At 50.9% G+C, this 15709-nt stretch overlaps 1 protein-coding gene across 5 annotated transcripts in view; it reads left to right on the top strand.

The window, feature by feature from the left end:
• LOC138672455 (putative butyrophilin subfamily 2 member A3) overlaps nucleotides 1-14775 on the top strand; it is a 21728-nt gene extending 6953 nt beyond the window's left edge. For 4 of the 5 annotated variants that reach the window (XM_069760435.1, XM_069760436.1, XM_069760434.1 and 1 more), the window contains 5 exons: nucleotides 7953-8001; nucleotides 8829-9173; nucleotides 10800-11072; nucleotides 12461-12528; nucleotides 13196-14775. In XM_069760435.1, coding sequence (XP_069616536.1) covers nucleotides 7953-8001; nucleotides 8829-9173; nucleotides 10800-11072; nucleotides 12461-12492 — 699 coding nt within the window. In that variant the 3' untranslated portion in view covers nucleotides 12493-12528; nucleotides 13196-14775. Of the gene's footprint in view, nucleotides 1-5396; nucleotides 5597-7952; nucleotides 8002-8828; nucleotides 9174-10799; nucleotides 11073-12460; nucleotides 12529-13195 lie in introns of those variants that run through there. The other variant, XM_069760437.1, reaches the window with a different exon arrangement.
• The last annotated feature ends 934 nt before the right edge of the window (nucleotides 14776-15709 follow it).

A 15709-nucleotide genomic window follows, 5' to 3' on the forward strand; every position in this document is an offset into this window, starting at 1 on the left:
TGCTGGCAGAGTCTGCCTCATCCTCCACGGCCTCCGGCACTTGCTGGCAGAGTCTGCCTCATCCACCACGGCCTCCTGGGGGCGCTGCTGGCAGAGTCCTGCCTCATCCTCCACGGCCTCCTGGGGGCGCTGCTGGCAGAGTCTGCCTCATCCTCCACGGCCTCCTGGGGGCGCTGCTGGCAGAGTCTGCCTCATCCACCACGGCCTCCTGGGGGCGCTGCTGGCAGAGTCCTGCCTCATCCTCCACGGCCTCCTGGGGGCACTGCTGGCAGAGTCTGCCTCATCCTCCACGACCTCCTGGGGGCACTGCTGGCAGAGTCTGCCTCATCCTCCACGGCCTCCTGGGGGCACTGCTGGCAGAGTCTGCCTCCTCCTCCACAGCCTCCTGGGGGCGCTGCTGGCAGAGTCTGCCTCATCCTCCACGGCCTCCTGGGGGGCGCTGCTGGCAGAGTCTGCCTCATCCTCCACGGCCTCCTGGGGGCACTGCTGGCAGAGTCTGCCTCATCCTCCACGGCCTCCTGGGGCACTGCTGGCAGAGTCTGCCTCGTCCTCCACGGCCTCCTGGGGGCGCTGCTGGCAGAGTCTGCCTCATCCTCCACGGCCTCCTGGGGGCGCTGCTGGCAGAGTCTGCCTCATCCTCCACAGCCTCCTGGGGGCGCTGCTGGCAGAGTCTGCCTCATCCTCCACGGCCTCCTGGGGGCGCTGCTGGCAGAGTCTGCCTCATCCTCCACAGCCTCCTGGGGGCGCTGCTGGCAGAGTCTGCCTCATCCTCCACGGCCTCCTGGGGGCGCTGCTGGCAGAGTCTGCCTCATCCTCCACGGCCTCCTGGGGGCACTGCTGGCAGAGTCTGCCTCATCCTCCACGGCCTCCTGGAGGCGCTGCTGGCAGTCTGCCTCATCCTCCACGGCCTCCTGGGGGGCGCTGCTGGCAGAGTCTGCCTCATCCTCCACGGCCTCCTGGGGGCGCTGCTGGCAGAGTCTGCCTCATCCTCCACGGCCTCCTGGGGGCACTGCTGGCAGAGTCTGCCTCATCCTCCACGGCCTCCTGGGGGCACTGCTGGCAGAGTCTGCCTCCTCCTCCACGGCCTCCTGGGGGCGCTGCTGGCAGAGTCTGCCTCATCCTCCACGGCCTCCTGGGGGCGCTGCTGGCAGAGTCTGCCTCATCCTCCACGGCCTCCTGGGGGCGCTGCTGGCAGAGTCTGCCTCATCCTCCACGGCCTCCTGGGGGCGCTGCTGGCAGAGTCTGTTCTCTCGGGCTTGTAGTTCTGTCGGGTGCCGCCCGGATTCGATGAGTAGGCTGTGGCGCTCAGTCTGTACAGCTCAGGATCTGTCAATCTTTGGAGTTTTCTAGTTTCTCTAGATATGGGGGCCAGTTTGTACTCCCTCTGTAGATTCCGGGTATATTGTCAGTTTCTGGGATTTGTTTATGTCGTTCCTCCAGATGCTGAGATATTCCTCTTTGACTTTGTGTACCATTTTCTGGATTTCACCTTTTGTCAGGCCATGGAGGTTGATGGCTTGGTCAGACTGGCTTTGGGTACTTTTTCTTGGGAGGCTTCCTGAGGCTTCCTGGTGTAGGAAGGCTTTGTGATGGTAGGAGCTGGGACTGCTACTTTGTAGATGAGCCTTGAATGACAGCGCCTTCTTCTTTATTGCGATGTGTAGTGGGAATCTGCCCAGCTTTGCTCCGCAGGCGCTGTTTGATGTGCTCCGATGGACTTGGAGAAGATGCTTGCAGAACTCTAGGTGGAATATTTCTGTCGGCCCAGCGTCCCACTTTGACCAGTTTGGGTATGAGACTGGGCCCCAGACCTCACTACCGTATAGAAGGATTGGGGCAATGATGGAGTCAAAAAAATTTAGCCATACGGTTACTGGTGCCTTGAGGTGGTACAGACGCCTTCTGATGGCATAGAAGGCTTTGGATGCCTTGTCTTTTAGTGACTCTATGGCTTGCTTGAAGCTCCCTGACTGGCTGAGTTCTAGGCCCAGGTAGGTGTACCTGTTGGTTTCAGTAAGTGGACGGTTGTCTATCATAAAGGTAGGATTGCCAGTGGGTTTCTGCTTTCTTTTCTGGAACACCATATTAGTTTTTTTCTCGTTGATTGGCAGTGCCCATGTGCAGCTGAAGGTCTCTAGGATTTTCAGATGATCTTGGAGGCCTTTCTCAGTTGGTGATAACAGCACGAGGTCATCTGCATACAGCAGAAATTTCACCTGGGTGTCATGGAGGGTGAGTCCTGGTGCTGAGGAGGACTCTAGGGCCACTGCCAGCTCGTTGATGTAGATGTTAAAGAGCGTTGGACTGAGGCTGCAGCCCTGTCTCACTCCTCGACTCTGTTGGAAATAGGCCGTCCTCCTTCCGTTGACCTTCACACTGCAACTGTTCTCTGTGTAGGAGCTTAGGATGACGCCATATGTTTTGCCTCCTATTCCGCTCCCTAGCAATTTTAGGAATAGTCCTGGGTGCCACACTTTGTCGAAGGCCTTCTTGAAGTCCACAAAACAAGCGTATATCTTCCCGTTCTTTGTATTGTGGACGTGGCTCTTGATGAGGCTGTGCAGAGTGTAGATGTGGTCAGTGGTGCGGTGGTTCGGCATGAACCCTGCTTGGCTCTTGCTGAGGACGTTGTGCTCGGTGAGGAAGGTGAGGATCCTCTTGTTCAGGATGCAGTTGAAGAGTTTACCCAGTTTGCTGCTGACACATATCCCTCGGTAGTTTGCTGGGTCGTACTTGTCCCCATTTTTGTGTATAGGGGTTATGAGGCCTTGGTTCCAGTTTTTGGGGAAGCAGCCGGCCTGCAGTATGATATTAAATAGTTTTGTTATCGCAGCCTGGATGTCTGGAGGGCTGTATTTCAGCATTTCTGGGAGGATCCCATCTGGACCACTGGCTTTTTTACCTTTTATCTGTGTGATCCTTTCTGTTATTTCTGTCAGTGTGATTGGTGTATCCAAAGGATTTTGGAAATCTTTGAACTTTTCCTCCATATCTTTCAGTTTTTTCACAAGCTCTTTTTGTGCCAGGTTCAGGTCTTCACTTGGGATGTCATTGTAGAGGTCCTTGAAGTACTGGAGCCAGATGTTGCCGCTCTGGATGTGGAGGCTGTTGCTTTTCTGGTTGGATCCAAGGTGATTCCACAGTTCCCAAAATTTGTTGTCTTCAAGGGCATCTTGGAGTTGGAGGAGTTTGGTAGAGATGTCGTTTTGCTTTTTCTTTCTGAGGATGGCTTTGTAATTTCGTTGTACGGTGTGGTAGGCTTCTCTCAGAGTGGGGTTATTGGGGTCTCGGTGTTTTTTATTTGAGGCCATTCTTAGGGCCTTCCGTATGGTCTTGCATTCTTTGTCAAACCAGTTGTTGGGATTTTGTTTACTCGGTCTCTTGTTGATGCTTCTTTTCAGGTCAGACATTTCTGCCATGGCATATAGAATGTCGTTAAGGTCTCTTTCCGCTAGGTGTACTCCTTCTGGGTTAAGTTCATACACGTTATTATGGAAGCATAGGAGCTTCTCCTTGATCTCTGGTCTGTTGATGGCATCTTTGTATTTTGGGGCCGACATCTTGGACTATTTGAAGGATGGTGGCAGGCTTAAGAGGCCGGTCTTTTGCGGGGTTTGTGAGGGTGATTTCTTTGTGGATTTGATGTATAGGAGCAGTTGGTTATGGTCTGATAGATGTGTTTGTGGGGGGACTATAAGGGCGCCAATATTTGTAGGGTCCATATCTGTGATGGCATAGTCTATCACACTGCTGCCCACATGGGAGTTTAGGGTATGTCTTCCCAGTGAGTCTCCCTTGGTGCGGCCATTGAGGATACGAAGTCCAAGGCTTCGGCATAGGTTCAACAGCGTTCTGCCGCTTTTATTAACTGTGCAATCATAGCTGTTCCTGTCGGTGTGCACTGGGTTGTCACAGTCGGTATCTGCTCCAAGTATATAGATGTTTCCATCAGTGGTCAGGTAGTCTCTTGCTTCCCGTTCTTGCGTTGAGGTCTCTGTAGATGAGAACGTTGCCAAGAGTCTGGAAATGGTCAGCTTCAGTCTTTAGGGTCTCAAAGCTGTCTGGGTTGAAGTATGGAGACTCTGGAGGAGCTACGTACAGTGCACAGAGGTAGATGTCGGCCACGGATGTGAGGATGGAGCGGCTTATTCTTATCCAGATGTGGCTGTCTCCTCTCTTCACTGCTCTGATATGTTCATGGAGCTCTTCTTTGTACCATACTAATATTCCTCCTGAGCTCCGGCCCTGTTTGAGGTTTTTGTTTTTCAGGGCGGAGACAGAGAATTCCCTGTATCCGGTGGGGACATAGAATTCATTATTGGCCTTAGTCCATGTTTCAAGGAGGATCTGTATATCAATGTCTTTCAGTCTTTGGTTAAAGTCTGGGTCGTTTGTCTTGTACCCGAAGGCTGAGGTGTTCAGGCCCTGGATGTTCCAGCTACTGATGATTAGAGTTGACATTGTGTAGCTGTATACCTTGTAATGGGCTGTTTTCCTGTTCTCTCCCTGTCTCTCCCTCTCTCCATCTCTCTCTCTCCCTCTCTCTCACACCCTCTCTCCCTCCCTCTCCTCCTCTCCCCCCCTCTCCTCCTCTCTCTCCCTCTCCCCCTCTCTCTCCATCTCCCTCCCTCTCTCTCTCGTGCTCTCTCTATCCCTCTCTCTCTCGCGCTCTCTCTCTCCCTCTCTCTCTCCCTCTCTCTCTCCCCCTCTCTCTCCCTCTCTCTCTCTTCCCCTCTCTCTCCCTCTCTCTCGCGCTCTCTCCCCCTCTCCCTCCCCCCCTCTCTCCTCCTCCCTCTCTCTCTCCCCTCTCTCTCTCCCCCTCTCTCTCCCTCTCTCTCTCTTCCCCTCTCTCTCCCTCTCTCTCGCGCTCTCTCCCCCCCTCTCTCCCCCCCTCTCTCTCCTCCTCCCTCTCTCTCCCCTCTCTCTCTCTCCCCCTCTCTCTCCCTCTCTCTCTCTTCCCCTCTCTCTCCCTCTCTCTCACGCTCTCTCTCCCCCTCTCTCTCTCTCCTCCTCTCTCTCTCCCCCTCTCTCTCTCCCCCCTTCTCTCTCCCCCTCTCTCTCTCTCCTCCCCTCTCTCTCCCCCTCTCTCTCTCCATCTCTGTCCCCCTCTCTCTCTCTCTCCCCCCTCTCTCTCGCGCTCTCTCTCTCTCTCTCTCCTCTCTCTCTCCCCCTCTCTCTCTCTCCCCCCTTCTCTCTCCCCCTCTCTCTCTCCCCCCCTCTCTCTCCCCCTCTCTCTCTCCATCTCTGTCCCCCTCTCTCTCTCTCTCTCCCCCCTCTCTCTCGCGCTCTCTCTCTCTCTCTCTCCTCTCTCTCTCCCCCTCTCTCTCTCTCCCCCTCTCTCTCTCTCTCTCTCTCCATCTCTGTCCCCCTCTCTCTCCCTCTCTCTGTCTCTCCAGGTAAGATCACAAACAAAGCATCCATCTAAACACTGGATGCGTTACACATGTTTTTCACAATTTTAAAAACATCCGTCGCAACAACTCATTACGACGCCCACCAGAAGACGGAAGTGTGAAACAAGCCTAATGAGCCATCTTCTGTCCTCCAGGCGAAGATCCCACACCTTCTTGTGTCTCCAGAAAGCTCCATCGTGATGGTAATTGGACTTTACAGTGAGATCTGCGCGACTGCAGGAGAAAACTAGGAATGTGTCTGTGAAAGCGCGTGTGCCTCGGAGGCATCAAAGTGCGTGTGTCTTGGAGGCATCAAAGCGCTGATACCTCGGAGGCATCAAAGCACGTGTACCTCGGAGGCATCAAAGCGCTGATACCTCGGAGGCATCAAAGCACGTGTACCTCGGAGGCATCAAAGCGCTGATACCTCGGAGGCATCAAAGCGCTGATACCTCGGAGGCATCAAAGCGCTGGTACCTCGGAGGCATCAAAGCGCGGGTACCTCGGAGGCATCAAAGCGCTGGTACCTCGGAGGCATCAAAGTGCTGATACCTCGGAGGCATCAAAGTGCTGATACCTTGGAGGCATCAAAGCGCGGGTACCTCGGAGGCGAGCACCGACTCTGCCGCCACCTCTGGAGCAGACATATATTATATTGTGTATTATTTGTGTCTCATTTCTTGTTTTCTCAGAATATTTACGGTTTGTTATTTTACTGCAATATGATCTGATTTTTTATTATTATTTATATATGAAGGATTATTCTTCCCCATGAATATTGTAGGGGCTCATCTGCTGACTGCTGGGGTCGGACCACCCACGACTTCAGGTATCTGGTCACCCGCATGCTTGGCCCCCGCATCATTCATTGTGTATGGGACTGACAGCCAGCCGAGCGTTCTCCGACCGTCCTATAGACAGTGAATGGAGTGTGCGAGTCACCCGAGACCTGACACATTATTGTTATTATTATTTATATAGCACCATTGATTCCATGGTGCTGTACATGAGAAGGGGTTACATCAAAATACAAATATCACTTACAGTAAACTAACAGTGACGGACTGATTCAGAGGGACGAGGACCCTGCCCTTGCGGGCTTACATTCTACAGGATTATGGGGAAGGAGACAGTAGGTTGAGGGTTGCAGGAGCTCCGGTGTTGGTGAGGCGGTAGCTCCGGTGTTGGTGAGGCGGTAGCTCCGGTGTTGGTGAGGCGGTAGCTCCGGTGTTGGTGAGGCGGTAGCTCCAGTGTTGGTGAGGCGGTAACTCCGGTGTTGGTGAGGCGGTAGCTCCGTGTTGGTGAGGCGGTAGCTCCGGTGTTGGTGAGGCGGTAGCTCCGTGTTGGTGAGGCGGTAGCTCCGGTGTTGGTGAGGCGGTAGCTCCGGTGTTGGTGAGGCGGTAGCTCCGGTGTTGGTGAGGCGGTAGCTCCGGTGTTGGTGAGGCAGTAGCTCGGTGTTGGTGAGGCGGTAGCTCCGGTGTTGGTGAGGCGGTAGCTCCGGTGTTGGTGAGGCGGTAGCTCCGGTGTTGGTGAGGCGGTAGCTCCGGTGTTGGTGAGGCGGTAGCTCGGTGTTGGTGAGGCGGTAGCTCCGTTGTTGGTGAGGCGGTAGCTCCGGTGTTGGTGAGGCGGTAGCTCCGGTGTTGGTGAGGCGGTAGCTCCGGTGTTGGTGAGGCGGTAGCTCCGGTGTTGGTGAGGCGGTAGCTCGGTGTTGGTGAGGCGGTAGCTCCGGTGTTGGTGAGGCGGTAGCTTCGATAGTGATGAGGCGACAGCGGGGTCAGTGCAGGCTGTAGGCTTTCCTGAAGAGATGGGTTTTCAGGTTCCGTCTGAAGGATCCGAATGTGGTTCATAGTCGGACGTGTTGGTCCAAAGAATTCCAGAGGATGGGGGATAGTCTGGGGAAGTCTTGGAGGCGGTTGGGTGAGGAGCGGATTAGTGCGGAGGAGAGTAGGAGGTCTTGGGAGGACCGGAGATCACGTGAGGGAAGATATCGGGAGATTAGTTCAGAGATATATGGAGGAGACAGGTTGTGGATGGCTTTGTAGGTCAGTGTTAGTAGTTTAAACTGGATACGCTGAGGGAATGGGAACCACTGAAGAGATTTGCAAAGAGGGGAAGCGGAGGAGTAGCGAGGAGAGAGATGAATTAGTCGGGCAGCAGAGTTAAGGACGGACTGGAGGGGTGCGAGAGTGTTAGAAGGTAGGCCACAGAGGAGGATGTTCCAGTAGTCCAGGCGGGAGATGATTAGGGCATGCACAAGCATTTTGGTAGAGTGAGGGTTGAGGTAATTACGGATTCTGTAAATATTTATGAGCTGGAAGCGACAGGAGGTGGCGAGAGCTTGGACACATGGTTGCTGGGGGTCCCTGTGGTCGGACCACCAGCAGTCAGCAATTGACAATGTAAATGTTTTTTACTTTGAACACTTTTACTGTTTTATTTAATGTTTCAATCTTTTGGGGGCATTTTGATTCTAAGTTAAAGCTTGTGATGAAGTTGTGGTATGACTGGGATCCTGCCACCGTGGTGGATGATCTTATGGAGCTTACGTTTCTCTTGCAGACCCTGACTCTTCTTTTGGTTTTATGCACCCTGTCTCCGGGGTTGTCAGGTAATGAGATCCTGCTTCTAGACATGTGATGTTGGGGGTGCACTTATTTTCTACAGACCCCAGATCTTACAGCCGGGGGGTGCACTTATTTTCTACAGACCCCAGTTATTACAGCTATGCACATAAGTCTCTATGTCATTAGGAAGTCTTCTTCTACGGGGACATTGCACATCCACCTCCGGAGCCTCTGTGATGTCTAATAGCATTCCTCTAGGTTGGGCAGTAGCCTCATCCAGCGAGGTGACACCGTCTGCCCGGAGACAGCCCTCGAGTCCTCTCTCCCAGTCCCGTGACACAATAGTAACATGGTCTTTGTAGTAACGTTTGGTAGACATATCGATGACTCGGGTTTCTTAAAACAAGTTCTTCATTTTTGGCCGCTCCTATCTGGGGGTTCCTGGCATCTTTCATAGGAGATAGGGACTTAAAAATGAGGATGACAATGATGTCCATGACCTCAGACCATTACTGACCACTACTGGTTCCTCAGTAGCTTCTTCTTGTATATCCAACCACAACCATACCCAAAGAACCGACCACTGAACACCATTGGACTGTGATGAAGCAATAGAGGCGTTCTGCAGATCCCGACCAGTCTCCTCTCTCCTTGGCCCTACCAAGACTCGTTATTGTCCCATGCTCGGCCCCGGACAAGGCTCCACGTCACAGTCCTCCAACTATTGTCCTATACGATACTTCACCCCTTAGAGCGCCCATTATCACCGTCCATGAGGACCCGGTCTATGGAGAGATGTGGGAGGACGCTGAGATGTTGGAGGCTGGTGACGGGCTGATTTCAGTCTCTTTAATGTCCATGTTCTTTGCAGGTGTCATCCCGCTATCGCAGAAAGCCGTGTCCCCCTCCCTCTACGGCACGGTCACGTTGCCCTGTCACGCTTCTTTTGTGGACGATGTCGCTGGTTTGACCATGATCTGGATGAAGAAAGAAAACAAAGACTATCTAATTCTTTACAAACGCCTCAAGGGAAAAGAAAATCTGGAGGAGCAGGATCCGCGATACGGAGGTCGTATCGAATTGTCCATGGAGTGGTCAAGAGGAAATCTAGACCTGACGCTAAGAAACGTCTCATATGAAGACGAGGGATCGTACTTCTGCCGAGCCGCCAACGCCAAGGGCCACGGAGACAAGATGGTGACATTATCCATAGGAGGTAAGTTCTTTCCATCCAGCCTATCGGAGATCTTTCCTCGTCTTGTATGGCGGCGCTTCAAAGTTTGTGAACCCTTCAGAATTTTCCAAATTTGTGCATATATTTGACCTAAAACTCATCAGAGTTTTCCAAAAATTCCTAAAAGTGAACAAAGAACCAAATCCAACAAATAAGTAAAAAATATTCCACTTTCTGATGTTCTTAAATGAGGGAAATTAACCAATGTCACTCGCCTGTGAGACGTAAAAGTATGTGAACCTCTGGGATTAGCAGGTGATCTCAAGAAGATAAGTAGTGATGAGCGAGTATTCGTTGCTCGGGTTTTCCACAGCATGCTCGGGTGACCTCCGAGTATTTGTTATTGCTCGGAAATATCGTTTTCATCACCTCAGCAGCATGATTTACAACCTCTGGCCAGGCTGAATACATGTGGGAATTCCCGAACAAGCAGGCATTCCTCACATGTATTCATACTCGGAGATCACCCGAGCAACGACACCACAGAAGAGTGAAGCTTTTAGAAATTGATATTTACCTTCCAGTGAATCGTAAATTCTGCAAAGCCTCCAATTAACTTGTAAAGCTTTGTGTAACACTCGGAGGTTCCCTAGGACTGAATCCTGCCACTTTCAAGCTTTTTCACCCAGACGCACATATTTGGATGTTCTCCTCTCTGTGCTGTCTCACACTATGGGCCGGATTCTTCATTTGCGTTTCTTTTTGTCACTTTTTTTTATCTTGTGGCATTCGCCGAGCTTTAATCCGCCAAATTTATCAAAGTGGCGAAACACGGTTCATGAATTTTGTACATTTTTAATTTTTTTCCTGTCTTAAAACGTGTTTGATCTTTTACAGCAAAAAGTCGCATCTTTTTCAAAATGTTGCAAATGATGAATCAGGCGAAAACATCTACAAACCCGAAGCCGCGTTCACAATGGCGAACTAGAAATCAGTGCGCACGCGTAAAATATATAAAAAATGGCACAAATAAAAAGATGAGTTTGGGGCAAACAATAAATGGGCACAAAGCACCACAAACAAGATAAAATACAGGCGCAAATGCGGTAATGAATCCGGCCCGAGCTGTAATGTTAATTCAGTGTTTATGGCTTTTTCTATTTAACTCTATCACTGAGCTGCGACGTCCTCTCACTATCCAGATTCACCCTACGATGGCTGCTGCATTCCCTGCTCAGCTTTTATACAGGCTCTTATAGTCCTTTGTGCTGGCCGGGCTATACCATGTGATGTGAAAGCTGCTAGGCATTATGGAGAACCCACACAGCCTGAGGTCTCACGAGCCTCCTCTGACTCATGACTGTGAGAATATTTTTTTTTTGATGATGTAGTCACATGGATTTCCTAACTTTCAAGACAAAATGTGCTTTGTATGCGATGGTGGCGGCTCTGCTCCAGGCATGTGGTCGTCCCAGTGTGAGGACGGCAGCCATTCTCAGCTATGATAGTCAGACGCCAACATTTAACCTTCTCCGGTGGCAGCGACCAGGTGCTGGGATCAGAGGCTGAGCCTCCACCAACATGGCCCCAAAACTGAGGATCGGTAAACGTCACCGCCCCGGAATGTGAATTCCCCTCTATTTCTGACGCCATATTCCTCATTTTCAGACCTGGACGCAACGTATCCAACAATTACTCTGCTGACTGAGCAGCGACAACTGAAATGTCTGAGCACCGGTGTTTACTACGCTCCTCAGATCCAGTGGATCACTCCATACGGGAAGGATCTGTCCCAATACGGAAGCTTCAATGTCACCGATCTGGGTGATGGCCGGAAGAAAGTGGAATCTGTCCTGGAGCATGACATAAAGGCAGAGGAACAAGTGTTGTGTCACATCAGAGAGGGACGGCTGAAGAGATCTACTCGAGGCATCATATCAGGTATCGTCCTGAGACGTAACACAAGACGTGACGGACGGGCGAGGAGATCAGTCACTGCTCGAGAGAGACCGGGAAACTGCAGTGTGAAAGAGGTCACTGACCCGATACTGCCATAGGAAATAAACTGATGAGTGGCCAACTGGTGCTGCGGCTCTTACAGTAGAGAATCCACAGTGTGACCGCTCTTACAGTAGAGAATGCACAGTGTGACCGCTCTTACAGTAGAGAATCAAGTGTGACCGCTCTTACAGTAGAGAATCCACAGTGTGACCGCTCTTGCACTAGAGAATCCACAGTGTGACCGCTCTTGCACTAGAGAATCCACAGTGTGACCGCTCTTGCACTAGAGAATCCACAGTGTGACTGCTCTTACACTAGAGAAGCCACAGTGTGACCGCTCTTACAGTACAGAATCCACAGTGTGACCGCTCTTACAGTAGAGAATCCAGTGTGACCGCTCTTACAGTAGAGAATCCACAGTGTGACCGCTCTTACAGTAGAGAATCCACAGTGTGACCGCTCTTACAGTAGAGAATCCACAATGTGACCGCTCTTACAGTAGAGAATCCACAATGTGACCGCTCTTACAGTAGAGAATCCAGTGTGACCGCTCTTACAGTAGAGAATCCACAGTGTGACCGCTCTTACAGTAGAGAATCCACAGTGTGACCGCTCTTACAGTACAGAATCCACAGTGTGACCGCTCTTACGGTACAGAATCCACAATGTGACCGCTCTTACAGTAGAGAATCCAGTGTGACCGCTCTTACAGTATAGAATCCACAGTGTGACCGCTCTTACAGTACAGAATCCACAGTGTGACCGCTCTTACAGTAGAGAATCCACAATGTGACCGCTCTTACTGTAGAGAATCCAGTGTGACCGCTCTTACAGTATAGAATCCACAGTGTGACCGCTCTTACAGTAGAGAATCCACAGTGTGACCGCTCTTACAGTAGAGAATCCACAGTGTGACCGCTCTTACAGTACAGAATCCACAATGTGACCGCTCTTACGGTACAGAATCCACAATGTGACCGCTCTTACAGTAGAGAATCCAGTGTGACCGCTCTTACAGTATAGAATCCACAGTGTGACCGCTCTTACAGTACAGAATCCACAGTGTGACCGCTCTTACAGTAGAGAATCCACAATGTGACCGCTCTTACTGTAGAGAATCCAGTGTGACCGCTCTTACAGTACAGAATCCACAGTGTGACCGCTCTTACAGTACAGAATCCACAGTGTGACCGCTCTTACAGTACAGAATCCACAGTGTGACCGCTCTTACAGTAGAGAATCCACAGTGTGACCGCTCTTACAGTAGAGAATACAGAGTGTGGTGATAGGATTCATACTTTGACACGCCCATGTTTGTTTTTTCCTAGATGGGATCCACTCGGTGACTGTCCAGGGATAAAGAGCATAGATCTTCAGCCTCAGACATATGTAATAAGTAAGTGAACCCCCACGTATGACCTGTACCCGGGAATGTTGGACGGTTCTTGTATAATAGTAATGTGCAGGAAGAACCAGCAACAAGGGGCGTCATTAGTCCAGCTGGTCAGTGGTGGGAGAAGCCACTCACCGGGGCGGGGGTGTAGGATGTGGCAGGTGGGGTCTCACCAGGCCCTGGCTATGGAGTCAGCCATGATCTGCTGATTAAGGTGGAAGACGAGGATATTGGTCTCATGAGGCGCAACTAATGGCCCGCGGGTCTGACACAGACACATGTCCAGTGTACGACCCGCGCACCTACAAAGACGCAGCACCGGAGCGTCACCGAGCGCAACCACAGGGAGGAGCCACTGAGAGCTATAAAGGTCTACTGGGCAGCGAGTGATGTCTTGGGGCAGCGAGTGATGTCACGGGGCAGTGAGTGATGTCACGGGGCAGCGAGTGATGTCACGGGGCAGCGAGTGATGTCACGGGGCAGCGAGTGATGTCTTGGGGCAGCGAGTGATGTCACAGGAGGCAGCCTGTGATGTCACGGGGAACGAGTGATGTCACTGGATGCAGCGAGTGATGTCACAGGGGGCAGCGAGTGATGTCACAGGGGGGTGCTGTGATACCGCTCCGGGTAGGACTTCCTTCTTCCACTAATTCCTTATCTGTGTTTGCAGGTAATGATCTACAATGTGAGGACGGTGAAGTGTCGACCTCGGCTCCTGCACCAGCACCATCATCTGTATTCATCCTCTCCTATCTGCAATAGCCAACCCGTTACCCCACCAAGCCCTGACCCCCAGAGCTGACAGTCTACAGCAGAAGCCTCCAATATTCCCACTGCAGAAAACACCACAGTGTGCGCAGGGCAGATTATGGACCTAGTAGCCCCCCGCTGTTACCTACAGATTGGATTCTTCCCCCGGCCGGACCCCTGGAACTAAAGCAAACCTTCATCCAGAATCTTCTATATGCAGACCTCAGATAAATACAGACCTCAGATAAATACAGACCCCAGAAATATACAGACCCCAGAAATATACAGACCCCAGATATATACAGACCCCACATATATACAGACCCCAGAAATATACAGACCCCAGAAATATACAGACCCCAGATATATACAGACCCCACATATATACAGACCCCAGAAATATACAGACCCCAGATATATACAGACCCCAGAAATATACAGACCCCAGATATATACAGACCCCACATATATACAGACCCCAGAAATATACAGACCCCAGATATATACAGACCCCAGATATATACAGACCCCAGATAAATACAGACCCCCAGATAAATACAGACCCCCGATAAATACAGACCCCAGATAAATACAGACCCCAGATAAATACAGACCCCCAGATAAATACAGACCCCAGATTTATACAGACCCCCAGATAAATACAGACCCCAGATAAATACAGACCCAAGATAAATACAGACCCCAGATAAATACAGACCCCAGATATATACAGACCCCAGATAAATACAGACCCCAGATAAATACAGACCCAAGATAAATACAGACCCAAGATAAATACAGACCCCAGATTTATACAGACCCCCAGATAAATACAGACCCCAGATAAATACAGACCCCCAGATAAATACAGACCCCAGATAAATACAGACCCAAGATAAATACAGACCCCCTGATAAATACAGACCCCCGATAAATACAGACCCCAGATAAATACAGACCCCAGATTTATACAGACCCCCAGATAAATACAGACCCCAGATAAATACAGACCCCAGATAAATACAGACCCCAGATTAATACAGACCCCTGATAAATACAGACCCCCAGATAAATACAGACCCCCAGATAAATACAGACCCCAGATATACCGATCTCATGCCAAAACTGCTAATTACAGACCCCCTACGAATACCCACCCCAGATAGAGACCCCACACCAGACCCCTGTACAGCTGCCGCTGCTCCGTCCTCCGACCTTAGGACCTGATCGGTGCCGGTCCGGGACACATTGGAAACAATCCCCCCCCACAAACATATATACATATATACATTGTTACAGACTGAAGACAGAAGATTCCAGCAGATCTCTGCCACTTTTCTGGGAATGTTCCTTCCATCGCTGATAGTCCTGTGGGGTCTTCATGCTGCAGTTATAGGATTAGCCGGAGCTTTGCGCCCGGCACTTTATATAATACCGCCGAATACGTATGTCTGACTTTCTATATATTCACCGCTGAGTAGTATAAATGTATGCGCCTTGTGTCTGTTTTCTACATTTTTCGACTATGGAAAGGTTTGGGGTAAGAAGGTGGAGGAGACCCTGTAATGTCCGGGGCCGGGTATTTACACTGTCACTGGATAATATGGATAATATGACGCTGACCCTGGGGCCCCTCATCTGCCTGATGGCGACCATGTGACCATCCTGCTGACAGTCTCCAGGGAGCCCCATCATGTCACTGGGGTTCACCGTGAGGGCAAACAATATCCTGTCCTCCCACTGGTGGATCTCTGAGTACCGAGACCCCCACTGATGACTACACAGGTCTAGAAGGGAAGCAGCACTGGTTGCAGGGTAGGGAGATCGTCTCAGCACCAGGATAACCCAATCAAATGTTTTGATTGGTTTTTATTAATTTTACAAAGGTTTTTTTTAACTTGAAGTAACATTTAAAATGTGATAAACAATTATCAGTGCAATGAATAGAAAATTCTAAAAAGAATAAAAAAACACAAAAAAATAAAAGTGGAACGTGCAAAAAACAAACCTTAGTGTAAAGGAAGAAGGTAAACAACTATAGGGACCTCTCCTCCTCGCCCTAGAGAGACATCATAAAGATCTCAGCTCCAATGTGCAGTCTTCTTTGTGTGACTTGTGACTGCAGACACCGGACGCAGGAGCTGACAATCCAGTCTGTGTGCAGGAAGATCTGCAGACAGGAGAGGACGGAGTGACGTCCGTGCACGGAGCATTGTCATCAGATGAATACAAGCAAAGTGATCTGTGTCATTACTGAAATGGAACACAAAGCACAGGAAGATGTACGCCGGCCTTGTGGACCCTAAGAGACCTTCAACTCAGTTTGGCCCCCGGGTCTGTTCCTGAAACGGCTGGAGAGTGAAATAGGAGCAAAGACCTAGGACGTCCTACACTGAGAGCCGCTGCAGCGTGAGGGTGAACGGCTGATTTCCAG

Source organism: Ranitomeya imitator, chromosome 3 (assembly GCF_032444005.1).
Source record: "Ranitomeya imitator isolate aRanImi1 chromosome 3, aRanImi1.pri, whole genome shotgun sequence".
Classification (NCBI taxonomy): domain Eukaryota; kingdom Metazoa; phylum Chordata; class Amphibia; order Anura; family Dendrobatidae; genus Ranitomeya; species Ranitomeya imitator.